The sequence below is a fragment of the Crinia signifera genome, chromosome 2, assembly GCF_055691185.1.
Source record: "Crinia signifera chromosome 2, ASM5569118v1, whole genome shotgun sequence".
In the NCBI taxonomy this organism is placed as follows: Eukaryota; Metazoa; Chordata; class Amphibia; order Anura; family Myobatrachidae; genus Crinia; species Crinia signifera.
The window spans coordinates 367,634,037-367,646,897 of NC_139218.1; the positions used below are offsets into that span (position 1 = coordinate 367,634,037).

A 12,861-nucleotide genomic window follows, 5' to 3' on the forward strand; every position below is an offset into this window, starting at 1 on the left:
TTTCTTGATGCCCAGTCGTTCCCGGCATACTGAACCAATCGTCAGGACACAGCTTATCCATCCCTGAATATAAGGGAACTTTCCAATATCTTCTACGTGGACTAGACCATTCTAAGCACAAAAGGCGACAAAGTTTATGCTGGGACGTAAATTATAAATATTCCCAAATTATCCAAGAAGAAAGAAAAAAATATATATAATAACATACACATACTAAACAAACAGTTATGTCAGTTCTAGGCTCCAAATTCAAATGTAACTTGTGAAAGGCGTTGTTAGCTAACGACTACTTTTCAGGAAATGATAATTGTGACATAATGAACATTGATATGGTATTGTTACGGACAAAACAAAAAAAAAATAGACGTGACACTGGAGACGAAAGCCATTCAAATCGTCTTATTCAATCCTATCCTCCACAGTCAGACTGGTACAAGTGCTTTGGCAAGGGAGGGCTCGCTCCACCATCGATTCATCAAAGGCCTACTTCTCTATGTTGGTGATTTAGCTGTGTGTAGCATGTGCAGCAGCAACCAGTGCCCCTCACATTGACTCAAACTCATCGATGCGCTGTTTCGTGTTTCCTTGTCTTATCTGGCGGAGTGTCTTGTACTTGTCGCGCCCTGCTTTCACATTCTCTGCGTGAAGAACGTCGTTCTGGGTTTTCTTGGTTTCGTCTCTTGCTTGGGCCAGCTCAGAACTCAGAGCCTGAAAAAGCCAATAGAAAAAGTGATTCACACTCCAGATATAAAAGATGAATAAATCGTTATTATGGGCACACACACACACACACACACACACACACACACACACACACACACACACACACACACACACACACACACACACACACACACACACACACCTCCAGCAGTGTACATATGGTGGAAGCTCTTCAGAATTCCCCTGATCAGTAAATTTGGTACCAATGTGTCACCAAAACCGGACATAAAACAAATATGGGATTATTTCACAAATGATCAGTCTGATCGTGGATCAATAGGGTAGGTTATGAAGGCAGCTGCTTCCACTGTATGTTAGCAAGAGACACACTTAAAAAACTTTCTACTTTGTGAGGTGTACATGTGAAACTCGTCCGAATGTTAAGGTCTCCCATTTATGGCGTTTTCTCCTTAAACTCTGCCTGCAGGGGTAATTTCCCATCTGTAAATGATATTTGTAGAATACATCTCAATACACCACACAGTGGGAGATGTCTGGCGTGCGTGAGCTGACAGCTCCCGTGCGACTTCACTAGCGCGGAGTGTGTTTTTTTTTCCCCCACAAAACAGAGCCTGAAGTCACAACGCGATGCGGCTAGGATGCAGGAAGAGGCAGTGCTAATTTGATATATGGCCGCAGTCACTGTATCATAGCATTCAGTATATAAAGAGTCCCAGCCACACACATATACAAGTGTGATATAGAACATTAATCAGAAGTGTCTCCTTGTGCGTCCCAGCCTCGTTGCATTGCGATTGACGCATGTTTGGCAAAAAATACTCTAGAAAAGTCTCAAAACACATTTGGCCTGATTCAGCTCTGTTGGCAGGCTGTCATTTTTGCAGATGGAAAAAAACCATGCTGCGCCGCAGGTGGGGCAGATATTACATGTGCAGAGAGAGTTAGATTTGGGGGTGTTCTTTCTGTGCAGGGAAAATACTGGCTGCTTTTTTTATTACACTGCAATTTAGATTTCTGTTTGAACACACCTCACCCAAATCTAACTCTCTCTGCACATGTTACATCTGCCCCACCTGCAAAGCAGCATGGTTTTGTCCTGCAAAAATTGCAGCCTTGCTAACGTGGCTGGAATCAGGCCCCTAGTGCTCCGAGAGGCACGACCACAGGAAAGATGTAGGAGGACACTGTTTAGGAGTGTGAGAAAATGACTATTTGAATGCAAGTCCCACAAGCCTAGTTCCCTGCTTCACTCCATTTCCACTATGATGCAACAAATGACTTCTCCTCTATGGGCCGCTCACCCTCTGTGCTAGCCCAAGCTATGGATTGTGTTTCTCGCAGTTGAATAAATGCCACTTTCACATCGCAAATGCTGGGTCGCACCCAAGATTTGGACAGGGGTCCGTCCTGTCAGATGGGGGCAGGGCGGAGCGACGGCACAGCATTGAGAGTGAGGGAGGAGGCAACGCTTGGAGCCGACGCTGTCTCTAAGCGCTGCTTCCTCCATTGTGTGAACGGGATCTGTGTCGCTCTACACGGATTACCCGTTCACACTGCACAGCAACCCGGGTCCGACCTGGGATTAACCCGGGTTGGTATGCTGGGTTGCTGGACCCTAAGAAATTTAAAAAGGCACTTTCAGATCTCACAGAGAACCAGGTGGACCCGGGTTATTTTTGCGGTGTGAAAGGGGTATAATATAACCAATCACCTCCTCTACTCAATCCTATTATTTGCAAAGGGTGCGAGGGGCCATTCTGGTGGCCTCCAACGCATTTAACCGCTGGCAACTGCACCCATTTTAACCCAAACCCTTTGCAGGCCTGAAGTCACGTAAAATTGCTAGCAAACCTATTGACCAGCGAGCGTTTTTTGGCGAATTCCATCTTCTGTAAAGTGCGTCAGGTGCAACGAGGATTCGCCCTTCCGAATAATCCCTGGCTAATAGGATCGACCCCTAAGCTTGAGAGCAGGGCCCTCTTACCAGCTTTGTCTGTCTGCTAACAGCAGTCTTTGTTCCCAATTGTAAAGTGATGCAGAGTAGGAGTGGTAATACAACAGAAAGGTGACCTGCGCTAACACCAGGGAAGAGGGCAATTCTAACATTACTACTGCTGCGAGTCCTATACCTATACAATACACGGACTGCTAAACATAACACAACTTACTGGGGGACTTCGCCAAGTCCATTTGTTAAATGCCTGGTCAATAGATATAAGCAAAAAGGGAAAGTAATCTGAAGTGGTCAGCCATGAAAATAAACTCTCAGGTAAGTAGTCAAAGTGTTCAGGAAACCTAAGGCTAGCAAGTCCGAGAGCAAAGGGAAATCTCAGGTATTTGGTCAAAGAGGGAAAAGTGGGGCCTACAGAGTAATCCGTCAAAGGAAAAAAGGAAATGGTTAAATTAAGACAAAGAAAATCTTCGGCCGTACAGATGTACCCCAATACAACCAGCTTTAATATGCCATGTGGCGTGAGAAGTCTGGCACAAGTGAGCTACCAGGCCCCGTGCCCTCACAGGACAAGGCCCGCCGAGAGGGTCTGCATGGCGCAACTGCAGTAACAACGTATGAGGACACATCTGTAGTGAACCCTGAAATTTCTGTCTCTAAGGTGAAAAGGGAAAATAGCTCTGGTAAGTAGTAAGGAGCCCATTTACCTGAAGCTGCTTCTTTACTCTCTCGTTTTTCTGTGTTTCTGTCAGTCTCTCCTCCTCGCTCCGATGGTTCATGACGCCCTCGGACAGCAGTTCTGCGCTGGCCTCGGCGCTGTTCTCATCCTGCTCGTCGTGGTCATGCTCGTTCTCTGTGTGAGCAGCGGGAGGTGGAGGAAGCGGCGGAGGGGGAGGCGGAGGAGCAGACATCACAGTCTTTAGTTCTTCTTTGGTTTTCTCCAGATCTTCTTGTGCGGAGTACGCCTGAGCGACAGAAGCGGGGGACACATTATAGTTATCAGTAACAGAGCAACTTGTAAGGGACAAGACTGATGAACTGCTACCAGCATTACGTTCTGCATGCACCACTCCTACACACATTCACCTGATCTTTAAATAAGTACAAAAAGAAAAATATAGGCAACCCGAGACATTGAGATAATGTGGAACTACAAGTCGCAGCATTTGCAACTGAACCATGGTACTGATCAATAAAAACAGGATATAACAGCAGCTATGGAAAAGGTGGAGAGGAAACGATAAAAGATTTCACAAACTCTAAGCCAAGTCGATCACATGCAGTCCTACCAAACTCAGAACAAGGCCAATGCCTACAATGAGAGTGATAGTGAGTGTCGGTGAGTAATGTATGCCGGGAATTCAGCCCAGTATAATGCCGCCGTTACCTGCATGTTATGCCATCAAACCGTATCACAGGCAAAAAGCCTTTTCTGCAGGACAGGTCACCTAAACCCAGGAGGTTGTGGTTATATGGAACAAAGCGGAATACGAATCCACTGAGAGCAGGATCCACCATTGAGGCCTCAGCTGTGACACTCTCACTGAAAACCATTCAAACCCACTCAGCATTGAATGGTTTTCCCCTCTAGTCGCAGTAAGTCCCAAGTCTGGACTTACTCAGTGCTGCGATGGATGTGGGGAGAAACGCAGCCTCTGATGATGTTAGCGGCCCTCCCTCCCAATGGTCGGTGAATGCCTGCGTTTTCCGGGACACTCCCAAAAAATGCTGTGTACCCACCACTGCAGGCTCCCTTTGCACGAATGGCTCGTGTAACATAGGGGGTTATTCTAGTCCATTCTTTCTGACAAAATCCTTTTTAGATGGACAAAACCATGTGCACTGCGGGTGGGGCAGATGTAACTTGTGCAGAGAGAATTAGATTTGGGTGGGGTTTTTCTTCAAAGTGAGATCTATATTGAAGTGTAAAATCATGCAGTCAGTATTTTCCCTGCACAGAAACAAAATAACTCACCCAAATCTAATTCTCTCTGCACGTTACATCTGCCCCCCTGCAGTGCACATGGTTTTGTCCATCTAAGAAGGATTTTGTCAGAAAGAATGAACTAGAATAAACCCCATAGAATTTGACGGCAGATAAGAACCATTTGGCCCATCTAGTCTGCCCCTTTTTTTACCCTTCAGGTAATCTCAACCCATTTTAATCCTTATTTATTTGTAAGAATATTCATATGCCTATCCCAAGCATGTTTAAATTGTTCTACTGTCTTAGCCTCTACCACCTCTGATGGGAGGCTATTCCACTTATCCACTACCATTTCTGTGAAGTAATTCTTTCTAACATTTCCCCTGAACCTACCTCCCTTCAGTTTCAGTGCATGTCCTCATGTTCTATTACTTCTTTTCCTTTGAAGAAAATTTCCCTCCTGTACTATGTTAAAGCCCTTGATATATTTGAAGATTTCTATCATGTCCCCCCTTTCCCTTCTCTGCTCCAAACTATACATGTTAAGATCTTTTAGTCTTTCCAGGTAAGTTTTGTGATGTAGGCCATAGTATGCGCACATCGTATTGCGTGCATGCGTGGTCATTCAATAAATCGGCAGGTTCTAATCGGAATCGGGCCCTTATTGCAGATAGAGGCTAAATAACCATTAATACTGTTGCAGTCTACTAAAATGACTGTCCGCTATAATGCTTTCTGCGTCATTGGTTTCACCAAATCCGTGTGAACTGATTACCCCACAAAATGGCTACTTCCACAGTGCGATGGATGGCAGTATTTGACAATAGTAGCGGGGGCGATTCAACTCCTGGCAAGGAACAGACAGACATCACTGTGTCCGGATGCCCACATTATATCCTGTTATGGGAGCCAGCTATTGCAAATTGGCAAAGTTACTGGTCATGAAGGGCATTTGTCTGACCAATCTGGATGCACTTTGTGGCAGACAAGGAATTTGGTCAAGCAAATAAATCACCTTCAACTTGACCTTGTACAAGAATTGCAGACTTTACTAGGGTGTGTTTTGTCCTCGCATATCCATCACTACCAGTATATATCTCTCACAGCCCATCTGTGCTGACAAAGTCCAGGAGGATCTTTGTGGGAGCGTCTTGTTTTAAATATGAACTGAAGACAAACAAATAGTTTTACACCAATAATGTACACGTGAGTCCCAATACAGCTCACACAGGTTTAGTCTGCCAGCAATTATAGGTCTGGCCTGGTCCCTTCAGAACCCACATTTACCTCATGATTTTCCTACTGTAAAGAGCAGATGTTAAAAACACAAGTAATATAGTGGTAGCTGTATGAAGCAGTGATAAGGGAGAAGTGAGCCAGAGGAGAAGTGGCCCACGGCAACCAATCAGCTGCTCGGTATAATTATATTATGCAAATGATAGATGTTACTTCAGTGCTGATTGGTTGTCTTCTCCTTTATCACTGCTTCATACATCTACCCCAGAGTGTGTACAAAGAAGGTAAAATTCAGTTATTTTGAATGGATGGGCAACTGTACGGTGGTAGTCCTTTTACACATATTTTATTGTTCCACAGCACAGTAAACAGCAACTAATTTCCATGGGGGTGGACTTATAAAATAGTGCGTTCAGGCCCCACAGCAATGCTCTGGCAGAGAAAGTTCATCACGGTCTTAAATATGATAAAACGCGGTCCCAGCTGCATTATTTATCTCTATGGAACTGCAAAGTATAAAAGATGAAGCCACAGCACCAAATCTTACAACTCAGCACATCCATTGTATCTGCTACAAAGTTGCCATCCTAAAGTAACCAGTTCATATTAAAGAGATCAGGGTTACCCTGCTCTCTTTCTGAAATTTTACCTTGTACTTTAATAACCCTCTTTCTCCTAATGAGCGCCTAAACCCCGCTGTATCAAGTCAGGAAAGAAATGATCTTTTGTGCTGCTGAATCGTACTGATGGAGAGAGCACTGATTGAAAATGACACTTATTGAAGTGATGAGAGCCGTTTCCAGTTCTGAGTCATAGCTCTCGGACTGCAAATCACCGTACGGTCAGAACCTCGGAGTCTCTCTGACACTGTCAGTAGCAAGGAGATCATTATCCTGCCACAATAATGGGGTTATGAGAAGTAAATGAGTGAATCATGCTGCAGAGGGAGTAGCTACTGAGGCAATACAGCTGTTCAATTGCCCGGACAAAAGGCTCATTTCTTAATCTGCAAAAATGCTGTTCTTGGAGGTTGCGAATCATGGTTTGCATAGAAACACATGGATCTTGTGGCATCTGCAAAAACAGGAACTGGGCAGATACAAAGGTTGGATGTGAGGTGCTTTTCTTCATAGATTCCCAGTTAAAAAACCAAGCCTCACTGTCTGATGGGTCTGGTCTTCACCAGTTTTTAGAAGCTAGCCAATGAGCTCTTTACAGAGCACGCTCTATATCAGGGATGGGGAATTTTTGGAACTCCAGCTGTTGATGAACGACACATCCCAGTATGCCCTGAAACAGTTTTAGCATGGCCAAATAGCAGGGCATGCTGGGATAAGTAGTTCGAGAACAGCTGGAGGGCCATATGCCTAGCAAGCAGATCTGTTTCTGCCTTTCATATTTTAGCCTGTACTAGATCAATGAAAGCTACAATAGGATTGGTTGCTATTGGCGATGCCTCTACTCGCCCCCCTTGAAAAGGCACCGCTGTGGAGATACAGTAGGTCTGAAAATATTCTGGTTTAAAAAAAAAGATAAAAAGGGTTCTAACCACATTTATGTTACACATCTATGTTACAAATCGCTGGGTGCGCGCTCCCGTTTTCAGCCCCGTTCTAATCACTGGTCGCAGGAGCTTGCTCCTGCGAACAGCTGATTACCTCTGCGGCACCACCATCAGAGGTTTCTTTTTATCAGCGACCATCTCTGGTTGCCAATGAAAAGGGGGCATTGAGCGATATATCGCCCGGCAATATATCTCCCCGTGTGTATGCACCTTTAGGTTACTTACGGAGCCCCTGTTGGGATTCTCCATATAGGGATGCTGGGGTCAGTCTTGCCAGCATATCATATGTATCCCACAGTCCCATGCATATACAGGAAAATAAAGCCGTTTTATATTAATCTCTACCTGAAGGGCTACTGATGCTGCACATTTATACAAAAAAGAAATGACAGTAATAGGTTTCTCTTTGGCTCTGCCAGAATGTTATAGGATGACAGCATCTCTGGGCACTGATCTGCTGGATATTTTGCAAGCAATGCAGTAACATAAATGAGAAGTATACAAACAAATCCAGAAGGAGAAATTACTTTTTGCTGCCACTCTGTCGCCTCCTCTTCCTTTTTCTTCTTCGCCTCTTCCAGTAAGGCGATCTTGGCAGTAAACTCTGCCAGTTCAGCTGCCTAAAGTGGAACAGTATAGATCAGTAACAGGCTCCCAGGCACCACACATGTATTTGTTTTTTTTTTTTAGGAAGTCTACAAATCATTTACATGTTTTATACTGAATCTATAAAACAAGAGTCTTCCACTGGTGGCTCTATCACAGACTGGAGTTGTAGAAGTTTCTGTATTGTAGTCTCTACAAAATGTATTTCAGCCCCCAGGTGGTATTGTGCCAGTTATAAACAGCTGCGCTTATTGCAGCCTGAAATAATAATCTTGACTTATTGATATTTACTATAAAAAGACAAACAGAAAGATATATCCGCAGTAGGACCCGCCATTCAATGCGGCCATGATGGCCAAATAGACCATATCCAAGAATTCAGCAAAAGTCAAGCATTTAATTTTCCACCAGCTTCATTGCGGCCTATTAGCGAATATATGTCTCCATACAAAAAGGTATAGCAGGAATTGCCATTGATGGGTAACTGTTGATTACTTGCCACTGATGGGTTTTGCGCATCAATGACTTTTGGATATACATAACAGCAAGGATGGCCATTGATGGGTGCAAGTCTTCAATAGTTCCCACCGTTTAAAGGTCATCTATAAAACCAATCACTGGTGGCCACTGATGTTAACAACTTATGGCCATCCCTGACAACCGTTTATCTTATAATTTTCTGCTAAATCATATGGCAGGTGCTTAACCCAGTTGACATTCAAAGGGTTAGGATCAATTTAGAGAGCAGTCTACTGGGTATGAAGGAAGCCACCATACCCAATAACCAGCTCCTAGACAAGATTCTCATGGACTGGTTCTGACTAAGTTGGGTACACACTAGGCAATATGTGGTCTGATCAGGCGGATCAAAAAAGACATATCGGGCACAGTCTAGTAAGTACCCACTGCCATGCACTCATGCGGGTCATTTGCAGAGTCACAGAGTAGATGACCCGGCTACCAACAGGATGCAGGGGAATGCACTCTATGTGTATGGGACATCTGACTTATTGTTACATCGGATGCAACATCGTCTGGGTCACACATTGTTTAGTGTGTACCCGGCTAACAAGCAGAGAACAGCATGGGGAAAAATGCTGCCTAATTGCAGGGGGAACAGTGCCACCACCACCGCCGCCGCCATGCCCCTCTGTCTGCTTTTAACTTCCTATTATGTAAGCACAAGCCCGAATTTTTTCAAACACATGTGATAACATTGAATAGTAACAGAGAGATAGAGGACTCCTATCAGGCTCTGCGAGCAGGAGTCACCTTATCTACACATTGGCTGTCGAAATATTAAAACACAGCTCCAAGACTAGCAGTTTAAATTTTTTTTTTTACCCGATCCCTAAGATTATAATTAAAAATCTAGGCTGGTTATTTATAAACCTTTAACAGAAAACCAGACATACAGCAAAAGATCACTTAAACAATCCCGTTGGAGACCAGACATTTTAGCCGAAATCCTCCAAACAAATCCCGAAGACCAGTTTTGCATAGACGTTTACCATTGCTCTCTAAACCCCCTGTGTCATTCCTTACCAGCTGTTCTTGGTTTTTCATCTGGTCTGCGGCTTGCTTGGCCAGGGCGGCCTTGGCTTCTTCTGCAGACCGTCTCTCCTTCTCTAGGCGTTCTGCCTCTTCCCTTGCCCTTTTTCTTTCTTGATCCAACTCTAAAGCTCTTCGAGTTTGTTCTTCTAGTTCTATTTATCAGAAAATAAAAAATAGAAATGAGACATGGACATGTTGTTAGCGCCTCAGCACACCTCTTCAATCTGTACACAGATATACTGCATAGACACTTTCTTCCAATGTAGACGCTGCCCAAGTGTCCGTTCTGAAGGAACAAGAGCTACTCCACGTGTGGTCAGCTTTAGGTGAGGACTACATGGGAGACATAACAGGATTTTGGTACTTTCTCGGGGACCACAAGCATTTTGGATAAGGGATTTTTGTGGATTTGGAATGTTTTTTTCTTCATAGTTACCTGGTCCCCCGATGTCCACTGTGTTCCCGGTGGCCTTCGGGATCCTCTTCAGCTGCATCTCCGGTCCCAGGGGCGCACAAGCGCAATGCATCCTTGGGACCGGGGAAGCCGAAGAGGATTCTGATGGCCGCCTGGGGACGAGCCAAGTATGAAAAGGGGAGGGAGACAAAAAAAAATATTCCTGAGATTTCAATGCAAATACAATTATATAAAGCATTGTACCATGGACTCAGTGCATTGCTGGAGGAGCAGCCTTTATGTATTCTGAGCTGTACATTGATGGTCTTTAATAGACCGTAATAACGTCCTGCATCAATATTGTCTATAATGAGCTCCTGATCAAGGGTCCTCCAGAACCACTAACAGATCACATTTTCCAGGTCACCTGTGAGTTTTTAGGTTACAGATGATGCACAATGCATCGGCTGGGTGAACCTGAACTGTTAGTGGTACTTGAGGAACGAGGTTGGGAACCACTGTTCTACACCCTGAGGCTCAGCACTGCCCCAAAAGGTAGCATGGGTACTTGTATACTATCACGGCTCCCACGATGGGCATCGTATAGGAAAAAATTGCATCGCATCGCGTTGGCGTTGATAGTGGGGGTGGTACAGTGTGAAAAATGACATTTGGGGTGCATTTAACATGTTTGCTACTAATTTAAATGCATTTGTGATCAAAAACACATGCCATCGCATGGCATGCGATTTTTCACACAAATGCATAAAAAACCCGTAAAAATTGCATCGCATGCCACTACATCTGGCATGCGATGGGAGCCGTGATAGTATACAAGTACCGTAGCATGTAAGAGAAAGTGCACTGGTTGATAAAAGAGAATAATGTAAACTTCAAATACCTTTTTGTGCTTTTAGGGTCTGTTCTTCAATCTGTCTGAGACGTTCAATTAACTCATCCTTTTCACGTTCTATTTTTTCTTTTTCCTTCTCTGCTATTTCTCTTTTCTTCTTTTCATTTTCTAGCTGTGCTCTAAGACAAGAAAAGATGTGGTAAAATTGCGCTCACTGGTCTCAGCATCTCTGGGGCATTATACTCTGCGCACTCTCCCCACCCAGCACAGCGGAATAGTGTTCTCTGCGCATACGCAGTCACTACTCACCACCCAACACAGCTGAATCGTGTTCTCTGTGCATATACAGTCACTGCTCACCACCCAACACAGCAGAATCGTGTTCCCTATGCATACAGTCACTGCTCCCCACCCAGCACAGCAGAATCGTGTTCCCTATGCATACAGTCACTGCTCCCCACCCAGCACAGCGGAATCGTGTTCCCTATGCATACAGTCACTGCTCCCCACCCAGCACAGCGGGATCGTGTTCTCTGTGCATAGTCACTGCTCACCACCCAGCACAGCGGAATCGTGTTCCCTATGCATACAGTCACTGCTCCCCACCCAGCACAGCGGAATCGTATTCTCTGTGCATAGTCACTGCTCACCACCCAACACAGCGGAATCGTATTCTCTGTGCATACAGTCACTGCTCCCCACCCAGCACAGCGGGATCGTGTTCTCTGTGCATAGTCACTGCTCACCACCCAACACAGCGGAATCGTATTCTCTGTGCATACAGTCACTGCTCACCACCCAACACAGCGGAATCGTATTCTCTGTGCATAGTCACTGCTCACCACCCAACACAGCGGAATCGTATTCTCTGTGCATACAGTCACTGCTCCCCACCCAGCACAGCGGGATCGTGTTCTCTGCGCATATGCAGTTACTGCTCCCCACCCAGCACACCAAGGAATTGCGTTCTTTGTACATACACAGTCACTGCTCCGCACCCAACACAGCTGAATAGTGTTCTCTGTGCAGACGCAGTCACTGCTCCGCACCCAACACAACTGAATAGTGTTCTCTGTGCAGACACAGTCACTACTCACCAACCAACACGGCGGAATCGTGCTCTCTGCATATACGCAGTCACTACTCACCACCCAACACAGCAGAATTGTATTCTCTGTGCATACAGTCACTGCTCACCACCCAACACAGCGGAATCGTGTTCTCTGTTTATACACAGTCACTGCTTATTTACAAAGCAAACATTAGATATATATATTAAAAAAAAAAAATCTAAGTGTGTATGCACCTTAAGATTTCCTCCCTCTGGTCTCCCAATTTTTCACCTACACTGCCTTCCCAGTAAACAAATACAGGATAAATAAATAAAAATGGCCTACAATTTAATAGACTGCGGTAAGCAGAGCAGTTTTAGACAAAAGCATGCCACCATGTCAGGATGGTGTTTGCTGAACTTGCCCGTCCGTGACCCAGGTCACAAGTGCAATATCAGTGCAAACTGAAGTGCTAACTGGACATGCCCAAACTTATCGCTTTGCGCATGTCCAATATGGAGACAAGCGTCTCAATTAAGTATACATATGCAGGTTCTCCTGCCCTTAAATCTATTAACAGAGTTGGGGGCTTTTCAGAAGTTCACATTGGGGATGGGGGATGCACAACACAAAACCGCATCATTATCATAAAAACACAAAAAAAAAAACCCGTATAAACACCACCACAAAGGCTTATGAAAAATACCATTTTCTATATACATCGAGACTTAACCGAACATGCTGTAAAGGACCTTATCAAACCCATATTAGACCGCAGTAATAGCCACACACAATGAATGGCTATAATGTAATGTCTTAGACATGAACTTTGTTGTGCTATGAGGAAATAAATCCATGACCGGTTTAAAATAAACCAAAAAACCCTGTAGCGGTTGAGAAGTAATAGTGACCGCGCAGGAGATGCAGAAATACAATATTTAAGCTGCTTAGTATAATAGTCAGGATTTGCTCAAATATATACAATAAGTGGCAGAATATACTGTAGCAGAATTATGATGTGTAATCCCACAGAGGTAAAT

General features: G+C 44.6%; 1 protein-coding gene across 1 annotated transcript in view; it reads right to left on the minus strand.

Moving 5' to 3' along the window:
• RDX (radixin) overlaps nucleotides 1-12,861 on the minus strand; it is a 59,210-nt gene continuing 46,349 nt past the window's right edge. Inside the window, exons 10-14 of the mRNA XM_083169994.1 lie at nucleotides 10,818-10,948; nucleotides 9,514-9,674; nucleotides 7,890-7,982; nucleotides 3,343-3,600; nucleotides 1-708 (exon numbers count right to left, since the gene is read on the minus strand). Coding sequence (XP_083026120.1) covers nucleotides 544-708; nucleotides 3,343-3,600; nucleotides 7,890-7,982; nucleotides 9,514-9,674; nucleotides 10,818-10,948 — 808 coding nt within the window. The 3' untranslated portion in view covers nucleotides 1-543. The remainder of the gene's footprint in view (nucleotides 709-3,342; nucleotides 3,601-7,889; nucleotides 7,983-9,513; nucleotides 9,675-10,817; nucleotides 10,949-12,861) is intronic.